Here is a 27757-nt window from a genome sequence, read left to right as displayed (position 1 = left end):
ATTGATCTTAGAGTCAGCTGAAAGATTGTCACAATATCACAGGCCAAAGAACCTGTACTATTCTATGTTCACTGAAGCAAAATTAAACTAAGCTTTTGTCCTAATTCCTACAGTTCGGATTTGTCATTCCTTAGTATTATTTTATAAAAGACTGGTTTCAAAATGCATATTTTTTTCCCACAAGCCACAAAATAAATTCAACTCTCCATAATTAAAGTAAGAAATTGAGACACAGAAACCTATTGGAAGTTACCCAAATGAGTAGCAATGGCAGAATCCACATGCCACAAATTATTAAATCATCATGACAACCAAACATGTTTGCAAAACCTTGCAGTTTATATTGGATTCTAATATTTTCTAAAACATTTCAAAACTAGATGATGGAATAATCAATCTTAGTGACAAGAATGAGATATTATATACAGTTTATTGCCAGTGTATGCACATTTGTAAGCACATAACTATAAATACATCAAATAATAGTGTAGTCCAAATAAACATTCACGTACCACTATATTCTTGATGCAGGGGCTTAAAAACAGATAAACAGTTCCCATTAAAATCTTTAAATAAATTTCTATAAATTTTTCATAAAACAAAAAGAGCAACGTTCAAACAGCAGCAAAACAGTCTGATTCATGTTTTGCTTTTTCGTTTTGATTTAATTTCACTTTTGCTCTGGACTTCACACGCCAAGGTCCATTTGCACATCATCACTGAACAAGCTGGCAACAAACCTAGTTCCAGTATTGGCTTACGACAATGTTTGTCACTATGAATGACTCAAATTAGCTACTGATTAATAGTGGTAGACTTCGTTAATTTTTTTCCTTAAAATGTGGAACTTAGCAGGTTGAAAGAAAATCTACCCGCTGCAGAGGTAGAGAAAACACGAATATAAGCTGCTGTCATTTTTCTATTTATCAATTGTACTTGCTTTCCACAATGGACGCTATCAAAATCTTTTGATTTTCGCACGGTAATGTGTACAGATAGTTGCTTTTAAATGTTAGATTCCTGGAACATATTCAATACAGAAAGCAGGCCAGTAACGTTATCACTGTAATTGCTGTCTACTTATTGAAAGCGACTAGGCAAAACCCCAATGGATTTTCTACCAGCATTTTAGTAGAACTTAAGAACTACATACTGAACATGAATGTTACGTACTGAGTGTGCTTGTGTAGAGCACTCCATTCCGATGCACTCTGCTTGAAGAAGGTGTGATGACAAGAGTGGTTCATATCCATTTGGAAGTGGTACAAGCCTTACATAACCCGTACACAGACACCGAAATGTGCTGCTGAGAAACAGCACGTCAGGGATGCTAGACTCTTCTACCTTCCTTCGCTATGGTTAGCATTCCTTTTGTTGGAAGGAACACAGAGCAAGTTGGCGAAAAGGTAACACAAGAAAACTGGCTGATTCTAGATCCTTACTTTCTGTGAAATAAAGTTACAATCCCTAGGGCTTTGTTGTGACAGCATGCACTCAAAACAAGGCAGGTTGTTTCTGCATCAACCCGGTTCCACTCTGATTTATCGCAGGCTTCTCCTTTACTGATCATTTGTGAAATCTAACCAGAAGCAAATTATGTTGCAAAAGGAAACAATACCGCTGCTGGGTAGAAGCAAAAAAAATCTTTTCTGAAGCTGAATGCATTCCTCTTTAATCATAATTAGCATTTTATTTATACAACAGTAATACTGGTAAACTTTTAATTAAAAGACGCAGAGATCTTGGGCAAGAAGGTTTGAGTGTTATCTGGACTGACTAATACTGTTTCCTCTGATTTGGAATAAATTTTGGTGTAACAGTCACATGCAGACTGAGGGAAGTCATTTGCTGTGTACAGCCGTGATGAAAGTTCCATCGAAGAGTGAGCAGTTCCTTCCCCTGAAGACCCATGAGAAAGCAGCTGCTAACTCTAGCTCTGACTGGTGAGGTCTGATGCCGAGCCACTTGTGCTGGATCCAGTCTGTGCACGTTTAATATACAAATTCAACAATTTCATCTGAAACACAAAACAAATAAAGGTTACTTTTTCAATAAACCTGATTTAAACAGGATTGCGGACAATATCCATTTGTGAATCTAATGAATTCAGAATGGTAGGGCAAGTTAGAACACAAATTCAAACAATAAAGTCACGGAGCCATATAGAACAGAATGCATATGGCCCTTCTGCCCATTCTGTTCATGCCAACCATTAACACCACTTGGGCTGTAACCCCATGTCTTGGCTTGTCTAGGTATTTGTTAAGTGTTGTAGGAGTCTCTGTTCTACTGCTTCTCAAACACTTCTTGCTTCTTACCTTGATCTTTATCCTCTGGTTACAGACATTTATGGAGTATGTTTACCACTACATACCCTAACAGAATTAGAATCAGATTTATTGTCACTGAGGCTGTCTACAAGATGGGTCAGAGCCGTCTCTACTTCCTGAGGAAACTGAGGTCCTTCAACATCTGCCGGACGATACTGAGGATGTTCTATGAGTCTGTGGTGGCTAGTGCTATCATGTTTGCTGTTGTGTGCTGGGGCAGCAGACACCAACAGAATCAACAAACCCATTCGTAAGGCCAGTGATGTTGTGGGGGTGGAACTGGACTCTCTGACAGTGGTGTCTGAAAAGAGGATGCTGTCCAAGTTGCATGCCATCTTGGACAATGTCTCCCATCCACTCCATAATGTACTGGTTAGGCACAGGAGTACATTCAGCCAGAGACTCATTCCACCGAGATGCAACACAGCGACATAGGAAGTAATTCCTGCCTGTGGCCATCAAACTTTACAACTCCTTCCTCGGAGTGTCAGACACCCTGAGCCAATAGGCTGGTCCTGGACTTATTTCCACTTGTCATAATTTACTTATTATCATTATTATTATTTAATTATTTATGGTTTTATATTGCTATTTCTCTACACTATTCTTGGTTGGTGAGACTGTAATGAAACCCAATTTCCCTCGGGATCAATAAAAATCTGTCTGTTTGTATATGTTGTGAAATTCATCGTTTTGTGGCAACAGTAAAGAACAATCCATAAAAAAATTAAGGTACAATAAGAAATATAGTTTAAAAGAAGCGCAAAATAGTGAATTGTCTTCATGAACTGTTCAGAAATCTGAGGATGGAGGGGAAGAAGTCATTCCTAAATAGTTGATTCCTAAATTGTGGATGTTCAGATTCCAGTACCTCCTTCCTTTGATAGTATTGAGAAGAGGGCATGACCAGCAGAGTGGAGGACCTTACTCAAGGATGCTGTCTTCATGAGGCATCACCTTTTGGCAGATGTCCTCAATAGTGAGGAGGATAATGCCTGTGATAGGAGTGACTGAGTTTACAACCTTCTACAGCTTTCTCCGATCTTGTGCAGTGGCATAACAGATGGTGATGCAACAGAATGTTGTCAATAGTACATTTGCAGAAATTTGCTGGTATCTTTGGTGACATATCAAATCTCCTCTAACACCACCTCATTGGTAAAGAAAGCACAGCAGTATCTCCATTTCCTGAAAAGAGAGGGTTTTCCTGCCCCATTCTTACCAATTTTTACAGGAGCACCATTGAGAGTGCCCTGACCAGTTGCATCACTATCTGGTACGGGAATTGCAAGACACCTAACTGCAAATCCTTATAAAAGATTGCAAGGGCTGCTGAGAGGATCATCGGGATATTTATCAGGATTACTGTGTAACTTGTCAAGGATCCCTCCATCCAATTTTTTGAATTCCTCCCATCAGGCAGGAGACCCCGTGGCATTAGGACAAGAACTATTAGAATGGGAAACAGCTTTTTTCCCCAGGCCATAACACTACTAAACTCTCTGCCACCACCTTGGTCTCATTACGTATGAAGTGTCTGTAGTGTTATACCATTTACTTTTTAACTTGTGTCATAAATGAACCTTATTATTTGTTAATTTATTTGTGGTAATATTACTTTATGTGTTGTGGGTGAGTTATATGTACTGCGTTGTGCACCCTGGTCAGGGGGAACATTGTTTTGTTTGGCAGTATACACGGGTACAGTTTGGATGACAATATATTGAACTTGAACTAATAAAATACAGCCCCTCAAACTATGCCCTTCTGTCAGGCACCCCCTTAGTCTTGTCCACTCCATGGTAAACAAACTCAGCCTTTCTAGTCTCTCTGCATAACTAAGCCCCTCCAAATCAGGATATCCTGAAGAATCTTCTCTGCATGCTCTCTGCTGAGGCAACCAAACTACACACAGTATTCCTGATGTGGCTTCACCCATGTTGTATAAACTTGCTGCATCACTGTTTGGTATGGAGGGGCTACTGCACAGGACCAAAAGAAGCTGCAGAGGGTTGAAAATCTAGTCAGCTCCATCTTGGGTACAAGCTAACAAAGTACCTAGGACATCTTCAGGGAGTGGTGTCTCAGAAAGCCAGCATCCATTACTAAGGACCTTCAGCACCCAGGGCATGCCCGTTTCTCACTGTTACCATCAGGTAGGAGGTACAGAAGACTGAAGGCACACACTCAGCGATTCATGAACAGCTTCTTCCCTCTGCCATCCGATGCTAAATGAACATTGAATCTTTGGACACTAACTCACTTTTTAAAAAATATACATTATTTCTGTTTTTGTAAAAAATCTATTCAATATACATAATTGATTTACTTGTTTATTTATTATAATTTTTAATTTATTTATTATTGTAATTTTTTTCTCTGCCAGATTATGTACTGCATTGAATTGCTGCTGCAAAGTTAACAAATTTCACGTCACGTGCCGGTGATAATAAACCTGATTCTGATTCTGACTTCAACCATGCTAACCTAAAAAACAATCCTCACAAAATTCTATCAGCATATTGACTTTGCTCCTAGTGGTGAGAATACTTTAGACCTGACTTATACCAACATCGCTGGTGCATACAAAGCTGCGCCTTGTCCCCCACATGGATTTTCTGACCATCTTATCTGTTATGTTAATTCCTGCATACCAACCACTGATAAAACATGCCAAACCAGTTCAAAGAGAGATAAAGACCTGGCCGGAAGGAGAAATCTCAGTGTTACAGGACTGTTCTGAAAACACGGACTAGAGCTTGTTCAGGGAGGTGGCTACTTACGGATATCACATTAATATATCGATGAATATGACAGAACTGTGACCGACTACATGGAGAAGTGCATTGAGGATGCCACTGTTACTGAATACATCTACGTGAGGAAAAATCAGAAGTTAGGGCTGACAACAGAGGTCTGGGCACTGTTAAGAGAGATTGGGATGCTGCTTTCAGATTGGGGGATAAGACAGCTCTCAGGTACAGGATTAATCAAAAGGAATACGCAGTCATTACTATGACACCAGAGTCATGAGGTGCATGTGGTGGGGCATTCATACTGTAGTATTCCCAGCACTAGTAGCAAAGTCAATGGACTACAATTCCACCCTGCGCAGCAGCAAATTACACTTCACTTCCTGATAGGCTGAAAATCTTTTACACTTGGTTTGATGCATGGAACGAAGTGCTGATGAAAGAAGCAGGCACTCTCTTATCTGGCTGCAGCTCATATGGAAGACCTATCCAAGGTCAATCCATGTAGAGCTGTGGGACCTGATAACACATCTGGATGGGTGTTGAGGAACTGTGCAGCCCAGTTAATCCTAACAAACACTTCCAACATCTCTCTGGGACAGTTCACTGTCCCCTCAGACTCCAAGGTGGCCACCATCATCCTGGAGACAGTAACCTGTCTCAACAACTACCATCCAGTGGCACTGACTTCAACAATAATGAAGTGCTTTGTGCGGCTGATTACGGATTTCATTAGATCTCATCTTTTTGCTACATTAGACCCTTTCTGGTTTACTCGTTGCTCAAATTGATCCACTGATGTTGATGCCGTAGCCTCTGTGCTCCACTCCATCCTATCCCATCTGGAAAATGATGCCTCATGATGCTGTTTATTGACTTCAGCTTAGCATTTAATAAGACCACACCTCAGAAACTGGTGGGTAAACTGTCCTTGCGGGGTCTCAACAACTCTCTCTGTAACTGGATCCTGGACTTCTTGACTGAAAGGCCACTAACAATCTGTTCCATCACACTGAGTACCGCTGCATGCCCCAGGGCTGCATGCTCATCTCGCTGCTGACACATGACCGCATTACTATATCCAGTTCAAACTGAATCCAGTTCTTTTGCTGATGACACAACAGTGGTTGGTCTCATCAAAGATGAGACGAGGTACAGAGAGGAAGTAGAGCAGCCGGTAGAATGGTGTGAGAGCAGCTTGAGTCTCAACTTGGACAAGAAGGTGAGGCTGACCATTCCTCATTTCAAATACACAGCTCCTCAGTGGAGAATCAGAATCAGGTTTATTATCACCGGCTTGTGACGTGAAACTTGTTAACTTAGCAGCAGCAGTTCAATGCAACACTTAATTTAGCAGAGAGAGAAAATATAATAATAATAAATAAAATAAAACATAATAAATAAACAAGTAAATCAATGATGTATATTGATGACCGAGCAGGTTTACAAGTAGATGATAGATGTAACATGAATGTAATGTAATGTAATAGGACAAGCCCATTATTGGGTACAAATGCAGACAGAGTAAAGAGCTAAATTGTACAACAAAGGCAAAATTCAAAAGAGCAAAGAATGTAAGACTGAAGGTATTGTATTTAAATGTACATTCAGTATAAGGTGGATGAACTCATGGTGCAATTAGAGATTGGTAGGTATGACGTTGTGGGCATCACTGAGTCGTGGCAGAAAGAAGGCCATAGTTGGGAGCTTAAAATCAAAGGATATGCTTTGTATTGAAAGGACAGGCAGGAAGGCATAGGTGGTGGTGTGGCTCTGTTGGTAAGAGATGAAATTACATCTTTAGAAAGAGTTATCATTGGGTCAGAGAATATTGAATCTTTGTGGGTGAAGTTAAGATACTGCAAGAGTGAAAAAAAAAACACGTTATGGGAATCATATATAGGTCTCCAAATAGTAGCTAAGATGTAGGGTTGAGATGGCAAAGGGAGCTGGAAAAGGCATGTAATAAAGATAATGTCACAATTATAACGGGGACTTTTCAAGAGGATTGGGAAAATCTGATTGGTGTTGGATCACAAGAGAGGGGATTTGTTGAATGCCTATGAGATGGCTTTTTAGTGCAACTTGTGTTTGAGCCTACTAGAGGACAGGGAATCTTATCAGGGAGCTTAATGTAAAGGAACCCTTAGGATTCGTTAGAATTCATACTGCAATTTGAGAGGGAGAAGCATGTCACATGTATCAGTATGGAATAAGGGAATTTCAGTGGCATGAGAGAAGAGCTTGCCCAGGGGTAGATAGGAAGAGGATACTGGGAGGGATGATAGCAGAGCAGAGATGGCTGAAGTTTCTGGACATGATTCACAAGGAACACAATAGACATGTCCCACAGAAGAAGTTGTTCTCAAATGGCAAGGGAAGTTAAGGACTGCATAAAAGTCAAGGAAATGGCATATAACGTAGCAAAAGTGAATGGGAAGTTGAATGATTGGGATGCTTTTAAAATCCAACAAACAGCAACTAAAAAAACTGTAAGAATGGAAAAGATGAAATATGAGGGCAAGTTAGCCAATAATATAAAGCAGGATACAGGGAGGTGAGAGTTGATATTGGACCATAGGAAAATGATGCAGGTGAGGTAGTAATGGAGGACAAAGAAATGGCAGATGAAGTTAATGGGTACTTTGCATCAGCTTTCACTGCGTAAGACACGAGTAGGGTGCCAGAGATCTGTCAGTGTCAGGGAGCTATTACAAAGTAGGTAAAACTCAAAGCTAGGTAAACTCAAAGGTCTAAAGATGGATAAGTCACCTGGACCAGATAGACTACATCCCAGAGTCCTAAGAGATGTTGCTGAAGAGAAAACGGATGCATTGGTCATGATATTTCAAGAGTCACTTGATTCTGGCATGGTCCCAGAGGACTGGAAGATTTCCAATGTCACTCCAGCCTTTAAGCAGGGAGGAAGGCAAAAGAAGGGAAATTATAGGCCAGTTAGCCTAACCTCAGTGGTTGGGAAAGTGTTGGAGTCTATTATTAAGGATGAGGTTTCAGGGCACTTGGAGACTAATGATAAAATAAGTCAAAGTCAGCATGGTTTCTGTAAAGGGACATCTTGCCTGACAAATCTGTTAGAGTTCTTCCAGGAGCTAACAAGCAGAGTGGACAAAAGAGAGGCAATGAATGTCACTTACTTGGATTTTCAGAAGGCACTTGATAAGGTGCCACACACGAGGCTGATTGACAAGATAAAATCTGATGGTATCACAAGAGAGATACTAGGATAGAGGAATGGCTGACGGGCAGGAGGCAGCGAGTAGGAATAGAGGGAGCCTTTTCTGGTTGGCTGCCAGTGACTAGTGGTGTTCCTCAGGGATCAGTATTGGAACTGCTACTTTTCACATTGTTTGTCAATGATTTAGATAGTGGAATTAGTGGCTTTGTGGCAAAATTTGTGGATGATATGAAGATAGGTGGAGGGGTAGATAGTGCTGAGAAAGTAACGTGTTTGTAGCAGGACTTAGACAAACTGGAAAAATGGGCAAAAAAGTGGCAGATGGAATACACTGTTGGGAAATGTATGATAATGCATTTTGGTAAAAGGAACAATAGTGTGGACTATTATTTAAATGGGGAGAAGGTTCAAACATCAAAGGTACAGATGGATTTAGGAGTCCTTGTGCAAGGCTCCCAGAAGGTTAATTCAGAGGTTGAGTCTTTGGTAAAGGTGGCAAATGCAATGTTGGCATTTATTTCAAGGAGAATATAATATAAAAGCAAGGAGATAATGCAGAGGCTTTATAAGATACTAGTTAGGCCACACTTGGAGTATCGTCAACAGTTTTGTGTCCCTTATCTCAGAAAGTATGTGTTATCATTGGAGGGAGTCCACAGGAGGTTCACCAGGATGATTCCAGGAATGAAGGAGTTAACATATGAGGAGTGTTTGGCAGCTTTGTGCCTGTACTCACTAGAATTTAGAAGAATGTGGGAAATCTCATTGAAAACTACCAAATGTTGAAAGGACTAGTTAGGGTGGATGTGGAGAGGATGTTCCCTCTGGTGGGAGCATCCAGAACTAGAGGGGACAGCCTCAAAATTGAGGGGCAACTTCTTAGAACAGAGGTAAGGAAGAATCTTTTTAGCAGGCTGCCACAGACTGCAGTGGAGGCCAAGTCCATGCGTATATTTAAGGTGAAAGTTGATAGTTTCCTGATTGGTAAGGGCATTAAAGGATATGGTGAGAAGCAGGTGTATAGGGTTGAGTGGGATCTGGGATCAGCCATGATGGAATGGCAGAGCAGACTCGATGAGCTGAATAGCCTAATTCTGCTCCAATGTCCTATGGCCTTATAACTGGGCAACCAGAACTGAATGAAATACTTCAGATGCAGCCTAATCAGAGTTTTATAAACCAGCAACATATCTTCCCGACTCATGAACTTATTGCCTCAACTAACACAGGCAAGTGTGCCATACACACTGTAAACAGTCCAAGTTCTATCAACCTGTGCAGACACTGACATTGAGCTATGGTCCTGGACCCCAAGATCCTTTGATATCGAGACTCCAATATTTGTCTTTTATGATCGGTGTGTTTTAAAATTTTATAATACTTTAAAATGTTAAACACTTTGAAACTGTTGTATTTTTCTAAAATAATTTGTATGCTCATATTTGTACAAAGCTGAGTGCTTCAGCTGTGAGTCATTTTGATAATACCTGAAAGAAAAATTGTATGGGAATATTTACAATATGCAAACAGGGCAAAGCTTCAATCTGCTATTGGTTACAATAATCAAGCCAATTCAGATGGTGTAAACACGTGTAATTCAAGAAATTCCAATAAGTGGGTCAAACTTGAAATGCATTCCACAAACCATGGTGCCTTCACCTGATTATCTGTTGTAACGTGTTTGATAGCAGCTGCTAATATTTTTCCAATGACAAATGCAAACTAAGTAATCTGTCCATAACCTGCGCTTTCTGATCTAAAGCAACCTTCCCTGAATCCCAGAATCTAGAATGAATCCTAAGGTAACACTAGAGATTAGTTTGATTCATCGCATATACATCAAAACAGTGAAATGCGACATATACATCAACAACCAACACAGTTTGAGGATATGCCGCAAGCATCGCTATGCTTCTACTGCCAACCTAGCATGCCAACCACTTACTTATCATCAGAATCTGGAGATCTGTCACTTATAGCTTCAACAATTTGCTCAGTGCCATTATACTCGTGATTGTTATCTTACCCATTTCCTCTTTTGCAAAATAAATTTGTATTATAATGCCCTGCAATATTATTCAATAATTTGACTTCTGAGACCTCTTCTTCACAGCCCAAGAACATCCACATAATTTTAAAGAAAATTATATAAGTTCAAATTAAATTTATTATCGAAGTACATATATGTCACCATATACAATCCTGAGATTCATTTTCTTGCAGGTGTTCACAGTAGAATCAATGAAAAACTACGAAGACTGACAAGCAACCAACGTACAAAAGACAAATGGTGCAAAAACAAAAGTAAAAATAAATAATTAATACTAAGTACAAAAGTTGTAAAATCCTTGAAGTCCATATTATAGATTGTGAAATCTATTCAGAGTTGAGGTGAGAGAAGTTATCCACACCAGTTCAAGAGCTATTAATAACTATTCCTGAACCTGGTGGTGTGGGATCTAAAGCTCCTGTGCCTTCTTCCTGATGGCAGCAGTCATATTAGTGGGCTACCTAACTGGAATCAACAATTCACCCTAAATTCTGGGATTCAGGGAAGGTTGCTTTAGATCAGAAAGGGCAGATGATGGACAGATTACTTAGTTTGTAACTAAGCACAAAAAACTTCACTAATATCATAGCGTATAATGGAACATTTATACAATTATTATACATTTAGTTTACCTTGCTGCCAGTGAGTTGGCCAAGATGGGGTTTAAGATCTTCACCAATTACTGAATAAATGGCTACAAGGCAAAACACGCTGGCTTTGCGGACGCTGCTCTCCGTATTGTCATAACCCTGCAAAGGAAACATTTAAGCAGAAATCATACACACAAGACATTCTGCAGATGCTGGAAATCCAGAGTAATACAAACAAAATGCTAGAGGAACCATAGTTCCTTTCCAAAGACGTTGCTGAGTTCCTTCAGCATTTAAACAGAAATTAATGTGTTATACTGTCCTCTCAAGATTTGGAAAATGTTCAGAAAAATTTGGTAGTTTATTTCCATACACTTGCAAATAGTTAGGCCACAAGTGTTTTAGAAACTGCAGAATATTAGAAAAAATGGTGCAGATGGAAAGCCAGTGGTTTCTGACTTTGGTGACTCTGGTTGTCTTGCACATCCAGCCCAGTGTGGAAATCTGAAGCATGCTGTGCTGCTGGACCGTCCAATAAGGCAGCAGCAGGATAGCAATTCATTGAGTAAAGTGTCCGGATGCAGTCGGTCTTGTACAGGAATAATCATCCCAGTCTATCTCTGACCTTGTAGAGTGCATTTGGGAAGAACATTTATTTATGCTATTTTAGTTTAAAAATATTCATTAGGTTTAAAGTGTTTTGTCTATATTTTAAACAGCTTTTATTTTTCAAATCTTAGTGGTTAGTGTAACATTATTATAGTGTCAGCAACCTGGGTTCAATTCAGCTGCAGTCTGTAAGGAGTTTGTACACCCCCTAAGGTTAATCTGGGTAATTTATGGACCGGTTCTAGAAGTTAAGTTAACAAATTTGGAAAGTCAGATAAATTCAAAGACGATTTTACGCCTGTCTTCACTGTTGGAGGAATCCTCTGGAAATGGTACAGCACACAAGCTGCTGCAGGAACTTAGTGGGTCATGCAGCATCAACAGAAGGAAATACACAGTCAGTGTTTTGAGTTGAGACCCTTCATTAGGACTGGGAAGAGGGGAGATTGCCAGTATAAAAACTTGGGGAGAGGGGATGGAACTAAAGCTGCTGGTTGATAGATGGATTCAAGTGAAGGGGGTGATAGACTGGCGAGGGAGTGGGGATAGTGGGAATGATGTAAAAAAGCTGGGAGCTGGTAAGCAGAAGTAACATAGAAGATGGAATCTAATAAGAGAGGACCTAGGAATGGCGGAGGGCAACATAATTAACGGACACAAATTAGAAAATAGAAGTAAATTGGTTTTGAAAGCTTGTGACTAGTGGTGGACTGCAGGGATTGCTCTTTGGGCCTGAGTTGTTCACAGATTATGTGAATAATTTGGCTGAGATGACAAAGTTTGCTGAAGACACAAAGTGGACAGTGTGGGTTGTGAAGAGGAAGTAGAAAGTGAGAGCAGGAGAAATGTAATATAATCTGGAAAACAGTGGTATATAATGTGGAAAAATGTGATTATCCTGTTCAGTAGAAAAAATAGAAAGAAACAGTTTTTTTAAAATAGTGGGGGACTGAAAGAGGACTAACTGAATGTAAAAGTGCAGCAAGAGCAAGCAACCTGTTTAGCCTTTATTGCAAGAGCACTTGAATAAATGAGTAAAGGCTTTTAATGCATACTTAGAATAATACATTATGGCCTTCTAGCTTAGTAAGGTTATATTGCTGTAGGTTACAATGAAAATTCACGACAGTGAGCCTACATTGCAGTGAAATATCCTTCTGGGGCTTGACTAGGAAGATAAATGGATCATATTTCTCTGGTTGGCATGACTATAACCATGGTTCAAACTTTCAGGGCTGAGTTAGGAAGAAACTTCATCGACCAGAAAAAAAAGAGTACCTTTCAAATTCCCTATCCAAGTTGGCTGTGGAGGCTCAGTTACTAATGCTTGAGATAAATTGACATACTTATAAAGTCAAAATCAAAGTAAAGTCAATTTGTTATCACAGAAGATATATACGCTGCAACTCTACAAATCTCTGGTGAGATCGCACTTACAGTACTGTGTTCAATTCTGGTCACCTCATTATAGGAAGGATGTGGAAGCTATGGAGAGGGTGCAGAGGAGATTTACCAGGATGTTGCCTGGTTTGGAGAACAAGTCATATGAAGCAAGGTTAGCAGAGCTGGGACTTTTCTCTTTGGAGTGTAGAAGAATGAGAGGGGACTTGATAGAGGTCTACAAGATTATGAGAGGCATAGATAGGGTGGATAGTCAGTACCTGTTTCCCAGGGCACCAAATAGCAAACACCAGAGGGCATATGTACAAAATTAAGGGAGGGAAGTTTAGGGGAGACATCAGGGGTAAGATTTTTACACAGAAGGTTGTGAGTGCCTGGAATGACTTGCCAGGGATGGTGGTGGAGGCTAAAACATTAGGGGTATTTAAGAGCCTCTTGGATAGGCACATGGATGAAAGAAAAATGGAGGGTTATGGGGTAGTGTGGGTTTAGTACTTTTTTTTAAGGATTATATGGGTCGGCACAACATGGAGGGCTGAAGGGCCTGTATTGTGCTGTAGTGTTCTATGGTTCTATACCTCGAGATTCATTTCCTTGCAGGCATTTACAGGAAAATAAAGACATACAAAAGAATTTAAGAAAAACTACCCATAAAAAAAGACTGACAAATAACCAATGTGCAAATAAAAAAATATTGAGAATATGAGCTGTAGAGCTCTTTAAAGTGAGTCTGTAGAGCAATCAAGACTGAAGTGTTTGGTATGTGAAAGTGGTGCTTTGGTGAAAGGTCTGGCATGATATTACAGAACAACAGACACAATATATGGGGGTAAATGGCCTATTATTCTATCTCTGTCCTTGTGGATTAGGCTCGCAACAAAGGGCAGTCAGGGGATCTTTACTGGTGGTGTATACATCTTGGCAATTCCAGCTTAAATATTTTGGAAGAATCTACTTCCGTGGATAATGGCTGAATAGCTTGGGGGCACAAATATTAATTAGACATAAAACAAATTGCCAATAATTTAAGATCATAAAAGTGAAAGACTGAAATTGGACTATAGTGTCATTTATAGTAAACCAATCACTTTGTTTTGGATTTGAGTGACAGTAGTCAAGACCAGTGCTTCCTTCCTTTAATTTAAGCTGATTGGAAAATATCATGATCAAGATTTAGGAAGGAATACAAGTGAGAAGAGAGAGGAAGGTGGAGAAAAGGAAAGGAAGGCAAAAGAAAAGGAATGGGAGAACAGCAAGGTAAAACAACAGAAATTGAAGGAGGAAGGAAAAAGATGAATGGGTGAGTTGTATCTAATGGAAATAATAAGATTAAATTGCACCATCTGTCACTCAAATCTTCAATTCAGCCAAAGTCAATTTCATATTCAGTCAGTATACAATCTTATCTAAATGCCTTGAATGATTTGCATTAATGATATTATGAAGCCAGTTATTCACCTACCATTCAACTTTTCAACTACAACTATAACCTTTTGGGATTTTAGTTACACATAAATGATATGTATCTGAAACAATGTAGTTACATACCATTAACAGTCCAGGAATTATTTCAGGTAATAACTGGTTCAGAACATCTTTGTGGACTCTCTCTATGATCTTGGTTTGCATTTTGATTGCTGCAAGGTTGATAGGACATTCTGCTGTCTGTATAATAGGACAAAGCACTTTGATGCATTGCTCAGGGTTGATAGATGTGGCCAAGGCTGTAGCGGCTTCTTCAGCAGCCCTTACCACCTAATGAAGAACAGAAAGATGTTAGAACTCATTGAACCTTGTTAGGTACCACAATATTACTTACTCTTATACTAAATTGGTGGCTTTGCATTGGTGAGAAATCAGTACTCAACATATCCATAGGGAAATGTGGCGTTATTAAAGTATTTCTCAGTGTCCCTACTTTAAAGTACAAATGATTTGCTAATAGACAAGATTTGAATAAAAAACATTTCATTGTGCAATCAGAACCTCACATGCCAGAGATGAGCTCTATCTGTCACATGTACATTGAAACATACAGTGAAATGTGTTGTTTGCGCCAACGACCAACATAGTCTGAAATGTGCTGCAAATGTCGCTGTGTTTTGAGTGCCAACACAGCAACCCCTTAACAAACCCAAACTCAGACATCTTTAGAATTTAACCTGTTCATAAAAAACACCATAGGGAAGATAAAAATGCAATATTAACTAGTCCTCAGTGCTTGAAAGAGCTCCAAGTAACTGCCTTCTCCCCAGCTGAATCCAATCTCCTGTATCACTCAGCTATTAAAAAAAAGAATTACACAAGATTCCAGAGTAATTGGGAAATAATGGTAATGACTTAGTTGGAGACATTTTATCAGAAACTGGTCCCACCAGATCAGTAATTTATCATTTATCATCCTGTGCCTGTGTTGCAAAATATAGTTCCCACTACTTACTTTGCTCTTTCCTATCCTATCTTGGACAAAGGAATGAACTATTTATTACTATCGTAAGCACCAATTACAAAGATATTGTACTTAGTGAGGACTAGTTTGCACAGTTCAAGTAATTCTTTGCACCTTATCACTTCCCAGAGGGGGGTGACTTTGTGGAATTCATTGCCATGGATAGCTGTGGACATCAAAGCTTAGGGAAGTCAAAGCTAATGTAAAAACAAGAGACAGCATACAACAAAGCAAAAAATAGTTGGAAGATAGAGGATTGGGAAGCTTTTAAAAACCTACAGAGAGCAACAAAAAGAATCATTAGAAGGGAAAAGATGAAATATGAAAGCAAGCTAGCAAAAACTATCAATGTGGATATCAAGCTTTTTCAAGCATGCAAAAAATAAAAGAGATCTGAGAGTAGATAAAGGATCGCTAGAAAATGAGGCTGGAGAATAATTATGGGGGACAAGGAGATGGCAGATGAACTAATTGAGTATTCTGCATCAGTCTTCACTGTGGGAGACACTAGCAGTGTGTCAGATGTTGAAGGGTGTGAGAAAAGAGAAGTGAGTGCAGTTACTACTACAAGGGAGAAGGTGTTCAAAAAGCTGAAAGACCTTAGTCTTTCACGGTATAGTCACCTGGACCAAATGAACTGCACCCTAGGATTCTGAAAGAGGTTGCACTAAGGATTGTGGAAGCATTAGCAATGATCTTTCAAAATACATTGGACTATAGCATGGTGCCAGAGGAACAGAAAATTGCAAATGTCACGCCACACTTTAAGAATCGAGGAAGGCAGCGGAAAGGAAATTAGAGACCAGTTAGTCTGACCTCAGTGGTTGGAGTGGTTGGGAAGATGTTGGCGTCAATTGTTAAGGATGAGGTTATGGAGTACTTGGTGACATCAGACAAGATAGGACAAAGCCAACGTGGTTTCCTTAAGGGAAAATCCTGCCTGATGAACCTGTTGGAATTCTCTGAGGAGATTACAAGTAGGATAGATAAAGGAGATGCAGTGGATGTTGTGTATGTAGACTTTCAGAAGGCCCTTGACAAGGTGCCACACATTAGGCTTCTTACCAAGTTAAGAGGCCATGGTATTACAGGAAAGCTACTAACATGGTTAGAGCATTGGCTGATTGGTAGAAGGCAGCAAGTGGAAATAAAAGGATCCTTTTCTGGTTGGCTGCCAGTGACTAGTGGTGTTCCACAGGGTTTGGTGTTGGGGCCATTTCTTTCCATGCTGTATATAAATGATTTAGATGATGGAACAGATGGCTTTGTTGCCAAGTTTGCAGATAATACGAAGATTGGTTAAAGAGCAGGTAGTGTTGTGGAAACAGGTAAGCTGCAGAAGAACTTAGACAGTTTAGGAGAACCAGCAAGACAGTGGCATATAAAATACAATGTTAGAAAATGCATCGTCATACACTTTGGTAATAGAAATAAATGTGCAGACTATTTTTTAAGTGGTGAGAAAATTCAAAAATCTGAGATGCAAAGGGATTTGGGAGCCCTTGTGCAGAATATCCTAAAGGTTAACTTGCAGGTTGAGTCGGTGGAAGGGAAGGCAAATGCAATGTTAGCACTCATTTCAGGTGGTCTAGAATTCAACAGCAGGGATCTAATGCTGAAGCTTTATAAGGCATTTGTGAGGCCTCAACTTGAGTTTCGTGAACAGTTTTGGGCTCCTCACCTAAGAAAAGATATGCTGGCATTGAAGAGGGTCCAGAGGAGGCTTACAAGGAGATTCCGAGAATGAAAGGGTTATCATATGAGGAATGTTTGATGGCTCTAGGTTTGTATTTGCTGAAATTTAGAAGGATGATGGCGGATCTCATTGAAACCTTTCAAATGTTGAAGGGCCTAGACAGAGTAGATGTGGAAAGAACGTTTCCCATGGTGGGGGAGCCTAGGACATGAGGGCACAGCCTTAGGATAGAGGGGCGCCCATTTAAAACAGAGCTGCAGAGAAATTTCTTTCGGCAGAGGGTGGTGAATTTGTAGAATTTGTTACCACAAGCAGCTGTGGATGCCAGGTTATTGGGTGTATTTAAGGCAGAGATTGATAGGTTCTTAATTACATACAGCATCAAAGATTATGGGGAGAAGGCCAGGGACTGGGGTTGAGGAGGGAAAAAAAGGATCAGCCATCCCATGATTGAATGGCAGAGCAGACTTGATGGGCCAAATGGCCTAATTCTGCTCCTATGTCTTCTGGTCTTATAATCATGTCATTGGGTATATTTAAAGTGGAGGCCTTTACGCCCATCTAATTATTAACGAACCATTAATCTGCCTACCCCTATTGACCTGAACCATAGCAGTCCATACTCCTCCCATCCAAATTTCTCCGGATGTTCAGGATGTTGGAGGGCAGAGCTGACTGCAGTTACTATTACTATGGAGAAGATAGCTGAAGTGATTGTGGATGCATCAGCAGTGATCTTTCAAGAATCATTAGATTCTGACGTAGTTCCGGAGGACTGGAAAATTGCAAATGTCATTCCACTCTTCAAGAGAGCGAAGCAAAAGATAAGAAAGTTAGCCTGACTTCACTGGTTAGAAAGATATTGGGAATCCAGTATTAAGGATTAGGTTTTGGGGTACTTGAAGGCACATGATAAAATACGCCAAAGTCAGTGAGATTTCCCAAAATTCTGAATTCTTTGAGGAAATAGCAAATGGTTCCCTTTTACTTTATATGTCAATGATTTGGATGATATGAAGACAGGTAGAGGGGCTGGTAGTGTTGAGGAAGCAGGGAGGCTGCAGAAGGACATAGATAGATTGTATTCCATCCTACTACTTCTTTGCCTGTTCTAATCTAAACTGAAGCACCTGAAGCACCTAGGTGAACTGAAGCACCTAGGTGATCTCATATAGTTACAGGGTGAGTCTACAAACTCCTTACAGACAGTGGCAGGAATCAAAGCCTGATATTACAGCTGTGCTGTAAATTATTACACTAACCGCTATGATAGCTATCTGTATGTCCTTGATGTCTTTCTGTACCCTCATCAGCTTCCAAACTACTCTGTAGTATTTAGATTTACAGATATATTACAATGCATATTGTGAACAGTTGGGAATCCAGTATTGATCCTTTCAACATTCCATTCGTCATATATTTAATCCATAATTTACTTTTCACATCAGTCATATACCCCAATATTTTGTGTCTTAATTGTGATTAACACCTTGTAAATCTTCCTGAACTGATTACAAAAGAAAATTATATGTTACCAATCCATTTGTAAACTTTTATTTTTCTGTGTAATCAGTTTACTTTCATTGAAACAATATGGCAGCCTAACATTTTATTTCTTCCTTTGCAAAAGGATCAGTAATAAACCAACCTCTTTTTGGGGATCTTTGTGAGCTTCCAGTGTTCTTATGATGGTGAGCTCCGCATAATTTTTGAATCTTTCTGGCTGATGTTTCAAAATCTCTTTTAAAACTCGCAGTGCTAATGCTCTGATCGTATGCTGCAATTATCAAGAGAAAAGAAACTCTATGTTAATAAACCCCCAATGCAAATACTTTGAAGACAGTGACCGGACACAGACGTGAACAGGAGGGAGGTTTTCAGAATTTGAAATTCCATCTAATAACAAAAGTGTCACTTCAGAATTAGTTATTTGAAGACTAGGAAACTTAGGTGATTACTTCCTGAGAGGCAAAGAATGAAACGGTAAATGCATTAAAGATTTCAACATATCACTAGCATCAGATCATTCAACTGGCAAATATTTTTCACACATTAATATCATTCCAAAGTGAACAGTAATTCATAAACAATGTAAGAGATAGAAGGAGGCCATTCAGCTCCAAGCAATGTCTGCCATTCAAAAAAAATCCTACTGCAAATATTGTTTTTCTGTCTTACCCCCATATCACAATCCTTTAAGTATCCATAAATCTATTAATATTTGCCTTGAACATTGGTGCTAAGGTGGCATAGTGGTTAGCGCAATGCCATCTTGGGTACCATGGTACTGTAGTGCTTAGATTGACACTATTATAGTTCAAGGAGTGGAGTTCAGAGTTCAATCCTAGCATCCTCTCAAAAGAGTTTGTATGTTCTCCCTGTGATCACGTGGGTTTCCCCTGTGTGGTCCGGTTTTATCCCACAGTCCAAAGATGTGTCGGTTGGTAGGCTTATTGGTCATTGTCCTGCAATTAAGCTAGGATTATAGCAAGGGTTACTTGGCAGTGTGGCTCGAAGGGCTGGAAGGGCCTGTTCCATGCTGTATCTCTAAATAAAAATAAAATAAACATCATCAATGATTGAGCCTCCTCATTGTTCCAAAGATTCTCACAATTTGAGTAAAGAAATTTCTCCTTAGTTAGGAGGACATGGCTTTAAGGTAAGGGGTGGGAAGTTCAAGGGGGATATTAGAGGAAGGTTTTTTTATTCAGAGTGGTTTGTGCGTGGAATGCACTGCCTGAGTCAGTGGTGGAGGCAGATACACTAGTGAAATCTAAGAGACTACTAGACAGGTATATGGAGGAATTTAAGGTGGGAGGTGAAATGGAAGGCAGGGTTTAAGGGTTGGCACGACATTGTGGGCTGAAGGGCCTGTACTGTTCTATGTTCTATGTTTAAATTCATCTCTTATTTTGAAACCACGACCACTGTCAGGGGCATAAACTCAGTGTGTGGCCTGTCAAGCATTCTATGAAGTTTCTGTGCTTCAGTGAGATTGCCCCTTATTGTTTGAAACTCCGTAATCTACAACACAGCCTCCTCAATCTCACCTTTGGTATTAGCCCTGCCATTCCAGGGACCAGTGTGGAAATCCCAGGCACACTCAGTCTTTAGCAAGCATCTTCTATTTTACAAAAGCAGTCCAAAACAGTATGCAATATTTTCCAAATGTCATCTCAGCAAGCGTGGTATGACATAGTGCTCAATCCGCTAGTAATAAAGACCAATATGTACTCTGACTGACTGCTGCACCTGGACATCTGCTTTTAGTGACCGGCGTATAAGGTAATTATGGTCCCTTCGAACGTGAGTATTCCCAGTCTCATAACATTATAAAACTACTTAGCATGACGTCTAAACTCCTGCACTCAATATTTTGATGGATGAAGGTAAATGTGTTAAAACCTTTTGCATCTGCACAGCAGGTTTGTCGGGATCAACATTTAACTGAAGACTCAGCTTTGGTTGAGTGGGTCTGCTGGATGCTATCCCTCTTCCACAACCTCTCCTGTACGCCCCAGAGCAGTTTCTGTGCCTTTCCTGTTGTTTCTTTATAAAGAACTGTACAAGCTGAAAATCTGGCCGAGTCGTGCCACAATAACATCCTCTCATGCAATGTCTGCAAGACTAAAGAGCTGATTTTGGACTTCAGGAGGAGGAAATTGGAGGTCCATGACCCAGACCTCATCAGTGTTATCAGCTGAGAGGACTGTCCAAGGCCTAGCACATAAGTGCCATTACAAAGAAAGCACCTCTACTTTCTCAGAACGTTGCGAAGACTTGGCATTCTAAAACTTTGACAAACTTCTATAGATGTGTGGTGGAGAATATATTGGCTGGTTGCATCAGAGCCTGGTATAGAAACTCCAATGTCCTTGAACAGAAAATCATACAAAATGTAGTGGATATGGCCCAGCCCATCATGGGTAAAGCCTTCCCTACCATTGAAAACACCTACAAGGAGTGTTGTTGCAGGAAAACATTATCCATCATCAAGGACCACCACCACCCAGGCTGTCCTCCTCACTGCTGCCATCAGAAAGAAGGTAGAGGAGCTTCAGGACGCACACCACCAGGTTCAGGAACAGTTATTACCCCCAACCATCAGACTCTTGAACTAGAGGGGGAAACTTAACTCAACTTCACTTGCTTGATCACCAATTTATGAATTAGATTGTACTGCCCAACAGAGTCAGGTCCCCATATGGTGAGCTGGAGGATAGGTGTTTTTGCATTGTAAGCAAAGATGAATGGGAACATAAGGGAAGGTTACTTTGCACATTTCTGTAACTAACTAATTCTACAAAATGCCAAGGCACTGTTTATCCTAGGAATATAACCTGGTGTATGCATTCACAGAATTTGCAAAGGAAAAGACATAATGAGAAATACCATGGAATGGAGAATTCAAAGTTAACTAACCTCTTTATCTCCAAGTGTCTCAAGAAGCAGCAGTAAAACTGTTTTGAAATGTTCATCCCACACGCCTAATGACTCTTCTTGAATTGACTTAAGGAGTTCATACATTGCTGCTTTACGTTCTTCTATTCTCTCATTGTGATTGGAAAGTTCCTTCAGTAGCTCTGCAACCAAATCAGACTGGTCCAAAGTAGCATCTGATAACAAAAGTCAAATATTAATGCCCCGTGTGCACAACTCATGTCTTAACTTAATGAGTTAATAGGTGTCTGAAGGAATGGAGTGACTGCATTACAAGTAGATTATCTCAAAATCAACTATTAATGGCCAGTGTACACAATTTTGTAAGAAGGGTTGGTATTAAAAGAACATACAAAGTTCAAAGCCATGATAGAACAAATATCTCACAAATGAATACTTATGTTATTCCTGCAACCATATTATGCTAAGAGATTAAAGATGAATAATACTGACAATTAAACACACCTTCTCCACCTCAAAGAGTAACTGAAAAATTAAAGGCACTCCAACAACACTCAACTGCTCAGTCTCAAACAGTTCAAATATCAATTAATTTGCTCAAACACTAAAATGGAGTAAAAAATATATGACTATCTCATTTCTAAATTCAAAATGTGATGAAGCTACCAAAGTGGAATGGAATTTAGTCATTCAGGCACAGGCTCTCTTAACCGATAGGAACACCACATCGACAAATGTGAATATCCACAAAATGCAGGAGGATCTCAGCAGATTTGACAGCATCTATGGAATGGAATAAACAGAGGATGTGTCAAGTCAAGACCCTTCATCAGGATGGGAAAGGAAAGGTGAAGAAGCCAGAATAAAGTGGTGGGGGAAGGGATGGAGTACAAGCTGGCAGGGGATAGATGAGACCAAGTGAGGAAGAAGGTAGGTGGGTGAGGGAAGGGGAATGTCAAGTATGAAGTCATCAAGGAATTGAGCTGTACAGCACAGAAACGCGTGGTGTGGCCAACCACATCCACATCAATCGATGCACTGATCTACCAAAATGATGAGACCAAGAAAGGAAAGATACAATGAAAATGGTATTAGTCAATGGAATGTGGCATAAAGGATGTGGGCTATTTAAGACAACAGCAAATAAAGCAAAAGGAATCTAGATTTCATTTGAAACTGAATAATGAAAATAGGAGCAATAGATTATTAAGAAACTGCAGTGCAGCATGGACACTTTTGGACAGTACTGTTGTGATTTTATGTATTGCACTGTACTGCTGCCTTAAAAAAATCATGATGTGTGAGTGATGATAAACCTGGACTGAGAGTAGGAAGGGGAAAGGGAGAGGGGAATCATGGTTGGGAAAAGGGAAAGGGGAGGGAGCAGGAAGCACTGGAGAAACATTCTGTAATGATCAGCAATCTAATAGTTTGGAATCAAATTACCTTGCCCAGTGTCTCAGGGCTGGGTGTGCCAGCATCCACACCACCCCCTGCCCATCTGCTACCTGTCCCAAGCCCCCCCCACAGCGCTCCACCCTTGCTATTCCTAACAACCTTTTCTCACACCAGACTTACAAACTTGCTCTCCACTGACAAATATAGTACTGTGCAAAAGTCTTAGGCACCCTAGCTATATCTAGATGCCTAAGATTTTTGCACAGTACTATATATGGAATTCATTTATTTACTTTATTTAAGAATGTATTTAAAGATTAGTGAGCTGTTTTCAGAGTAGTCTTAGGGAAGTAATTTGCATGGGTTTTGAGACTGGACCCATGACAGAAATAACGCGAGTGTTGGGAAAGTGAATGCTCATGGGGATGGATGAGCTGCCAGCCTAGTGTGCAGATTTCTGCTGGGTGATATTGAATGTAATGAGTACTGCTGCAACAGGGTTCATTCAGGCTGAGATTTAATACCATTCCTGACAAGTATCTTTATTTATGAGTGTCAGGAAGAATATCCAATGCTGACCTACCCTTGTGGTCACGCAGTGCACATACACTCAGGGGCCACTTTACTGGGTACACCTGCTTATTAATACAATTATCTAATCAGCCAATCATGTGGCAGCAACACAATGTATCAAAGCATGCAGACATGTACAAGACATTAGTTGTCATTCAGACCAACATCAGAATGGTGAGGAAGTGTGATCAAAGTGACTTTGACTGTGGAATGATTGTTGGTGCCAGACAGGGTGGTTTGAGTATCTCAGAAACTGCTGATCTCCTGGGATTTTCATACACAACTGTCTCTGGAGTTTACAGAGAATGATGCAAAAAACAAAATAAAAATTCCAGTGTGTGGCAGTACTGTGGGTGAAAATGCCTTGTTAATGATAGAGGTCAGAGGATAATGGCCAGACTGGTTCAACCTGACAGGAAGGTGACAGCAACTCAAATAACCACGCTTTACAACAGTGATGTGCAGAAGAGCATCTCTGAATGCACAGCACATCTAACCTTGAAATGGATGGGCTACAGCAGCAGAAGACCATAACCATACACTTTACTGGGTATAGGATAATGTGTATGGTTGTGCGAGAGTACCGAATAAAGTGGCCACTGAGTGTATATTTACAATCCAATAGTCTTTCTGGTCAGTAGTTAGTTATCCCTAGGATGATGAAGGTATGGGGATGTGACTTGGTACTAATAACACTACTGAATGTCAGAAGTAATTAATGTCTCTTGAATAGTGTGAATTTTACCTTCCACTTGTCAGCCATTGCCTGAATGTGATTCCAGCTCTTGCTTCATGCAGGCACAGGTTTACATTACGAAGAGTTACGAATGAACTGAACAGTAATAATTCTACAATCAACAGCCCTTATTATTCTTCACAAATGTAAAAACATACAACCGTCTCTTTGAGGAGCTCCATGGAAGAGACACCGAGAGAGAACTGCATTTATTCATGCACTCTCATCTTTTAAAAACTGCATCTGCTGAACAAAATGTTTAGCCAACACAGTGTTACAATGTTTGTGGTGCTAATATGTCAACACACGTAGATCAAATTTTAATTTGTTTTTGACCTTGTGATAAATCTAGAAAGAACTAGATTTTGTAAATTTACAACAAACCTAGCTTTGCATTCGTGAAGCCTATCCAGTGAAATATTGTTTCTAAATATCCCTCCTCAATTTCTCCAAAACATTAATAAATTCACTCAAGTAGGTAGCGCCCACTATCAGCAAACCTAGAGATAATCAACTTATAATGTAATCATTCTGTACCTTTGCAAGTTAAAATGTCTAACAGCTAGTCAAAAAATATTATCTTCACTTTTCTCAAGTAGACTCATCTCTTTACTTTGACAGCAGGAGAAAAGGGAAACATGTTTTTGAAACTCAGGATCTGAATCATCTCTAGTTTGTATTATTAAACATGCCACATTTTAGACAAGAACTTAAATGGCTTTCAGTTTCAAACAATTATAGGATGCGTATGTCATTAAAATAGATGGTGTTAACAGAGAAACTGGTTATCAGGACTTGCAAAGAAGTGGGCTGAGGAATGGCAAATGGAGTTTAATTCAGATAAGTGTGAGGTATTGCACTTTGGAAAGACAAAAATGTATAGGACTTTCAGAATGAAATGCTAGGGCCCTGGGACTGCTGTAGAACAGAAGAACTAAGAGAAGTTCCAAATCAGGCTATGCTGACTATCCCAAATCAGACCATGCTTTTCCAAATGCTTATAAATCTTATCTCTAAGGATCTTCTCCAATAGCTTCCCTACCTCTGATGTGAGGCTCAATGACCTACAATGTTCCTGATTATCCCCATTTCCCTTTTTGAACAAAGGAACATTGTCCACTCTAGAGTACTCCTGCCTTCTTCCAGTAACTTTTCATGCCTTGACTAATGAAGAACTTATCAACCACTGCCTTAAACATATCCAGTGACCTATCTCCACAACCGACTGTGGTAACAAATTCCATGGATTCATTACCATCTGGCTAAAGAAATTCCTAATCTTGGTCCTAAATGGATGTCTCTCTATTCTGAGGCTCTGGTCTCTGATTCTAGATTCCCCCATTATAGGAAATATCATCTTTACAACCACTCTATCTTTGCCTTCTAACATTTGAAAGGTTTCAATGAGACAACCCCTCATTCTTCTAGATTACAGGCCTAGAGCTATCAAACGCTCTTCATATGATAACTCATTCATTCCCAGAATCATTCTTATGAACTTACTCTAAACCCTCAACAATGCCCTTTATTCAGCAGCTTCATGTGCCGCACCTTGTCAAAGGCCTTCTAAAAATTCAGTAAACAACATCTTCTTAATCTATCCTGCTTGTTATTTCCTCAAAGAAATCCAACAACTTTGTCAGGCAAGGTTTTCCCTTCTGGAAACTTTGGCCTATTTTATCATGTGCCTCCAAGTAGACTGAGACCTCATAGTTAACAATTGACTCCAACAGCTTCACAACCACTGAAGTTAGGCTAACTGGCCTATAGTTTCCTTTCTTCTGACTCCTCCCTCCTTGAAGAGGAGTGACACTTGCAATTTTCCAGTCCTCCGGAACCATCTGTGATTCTTGAAAAGTCATTACCAATGCCTCTACAATCTGTTCAGCTACCTCTTTCAGAACCCATGGGTGTAGTCCATCTGGTCCAGGTGACTTATCTACCTTCAGGCCTTTCAGCTGCTCAAGGACCTTCTCTCTAGTAACAGCAATTGAACTCATTTTCATCCCTGATACTTTCAAACTTCCAGCATACTGCTAGTGTCTTTCACGGTGAAGACAAATGCAAATTACTTGATTAGTTCATCCTCAATTTCCTTGTCCCCCATTACTACTTCTCCAGCACAGCTTACCAATGGTCTGATATCTACCTTTACCTCTTTTTTACTCTTTGTACATTTGAAAAGACTTTCGTTATCCTCTTTGATATCATTGGCTTCATATTTCTTTTCCCTCTTTATTGCTTTTTATAGTTGCCTTTTAGTGTTTTAAAGTTCCCAATCCTCTAACTCATTTTTGCCCTTTTTCTTTTTTTGTTTGTCAGCTATGGTTGTGTCATTCTGCCTTTAGAATACTACTTCTTTGGGATATATCTATCCTGCATCTTCCAAACTGCTCCCAGAAACTCCCACCATGGCTGTTCTGCCTTTAATCCTATTGTCCCTTTCCAGTCAGCTTTGGCCAGCCCCTCTCTCATGTCTCTATAGTTCCCTTTACTCCACTGTAATACTAATACATATGACTTTAGCTTTCCTCTCTCAAATTGCAGGGTGTAGGCTATTATATTATGATCACTGTCCCCTAAAGGTTCCTTTACCTTAAGGTCCCTGTTCCATTACTCAACACCCAAACCAGAATTGCTGTTCCCTTAATAGACTGAACCACAAGCTGCCCTTAAAAAATAACCCCATAGGCATTCAACAAATTCTCTCTTTTTGGATCCAGCACCAGCCTGATTTTCCCAATCTGCCTGTGTATAGAAATCCCTCATGCCTATCATCACATTGCTCTTTTGATATGCGTTTTCTATCGCCCATTGTAATTTGTAGCCCACATCCTGGCTACCGTTCAAAGGCTTGTATATATTTCTCATCAGGGTCTTTCTACCTTTGCCATTTCCTACAAGGATTCTACATCTTCTGGTCCTATGTTACCACTTTCTAAGGATTTGATTTATTTTTTACCACTAGAGTCACCCCACCTCCTCTGCCTACCTAGGATACAATGTGTATCCTTGGATGATGAACTCCAGATTAAAATCTTCTTTCGACCACAACTCATACCCACCAATCTCTAACTGCACAACCAGATCATCTACCTTATTCCGGATATTGTGTACATTCATATTTAACACCTTCAGTCCTGTATTTGTCACCCTTTTGCTTCATGTGCCTTGTCAGATTTTGGCTTCAAACCCTTGCACATGCTTCTTTTTTGTTTTTTTCTCTAAATTCACAACCTCTCCTGACATCCAAGGTTCCTTAACTCGACATCCTTGTCCTTCCTCCTGACTGAACAGGTCAGTCCTGAACTCTAGTCTGGTCATTCCATCAGCTGGTCTTTAAACTGGTAAATGTCATAGATAATGAATCTGTGGAATTCGTCGCCATGGATGGCTATGCAGACAGAGTTATTTTGTATATTTAAGATGAAGGTTGATAGGTTCTTGATTAATAAGGGTATCAAAGGTTACAGGGAGAAGGTAGAGGAATAGGTTTGGGAGAGAAAATAAATCAGCCCTGATGGAATGGCGGAGCTAATCCGATGGGCCAAATATGTTATTTCTGCAACCATGTC

General features: G+C 39.9%; 1 protein-coding gene across 8 annotated transcripts in view; it reads right to left on the bottom strand.

Moving 5' to 3' along the window:
• Positions 1 to 411: 411 nt before the first annotated feature.
• The window catches only part of clasp2 (cytoplasmic linker associated protein 2), a 376943-nt gene continuing 349597 nt past the window's right edge, over positions 412 to 27757 (bottom strand). For all 8 annotated transcript variants that reach the window (XM_059984319.1, XM_059984334.1, XM_059984325.1 and 5 more), the window contains 5 exons: positions 21497 to 21690; positions 18723 to 18851; positions 14478 to 14684; positions 10962 to 11078; positions 412 to 2017 (listed from right to left, as the gene is read on the bottom strand). In XM_059984319.1, the coding sequence (XP_059840302.1) occupies positions 1931 to 2017; positions 10962 to 11078; positions 14478 to 14684; positions 18723 to 18851; positions 21497 to 21690 (734 nt within the window). In that variant the 3' untranslated portion in view covers positions 412 to 1930. The remainder of the gene's footprint in view (positions 2018 to 10961; positions 11079 to 14477; positions 14685 to 18722; positions 18852 to 21496; positions 21691 to 27757) is intronic.

Source organism: Hypanus sabinus, chromosome 1 (assembly GCF_030144855.1).
Source record: "Hypanus sabinus isolate sHypSab1 chromosome 1, sHypSab1.hap1, whole genome shotgun sequence".
In the NCBI taxonomy this organism is placed as follows: domain Eukaryota; kingdom Metazoa; phylum Chordata; class Chondrichthyes; order Myliobatiformes; family Dasyatidae; genus Hypanus; species Hypanus sabinus.
The sequence above is the reverse complement of the archived record's forward strand: the minus strand, read 5'-3'. Positions and strand labels throughout refer to the sequence as shown.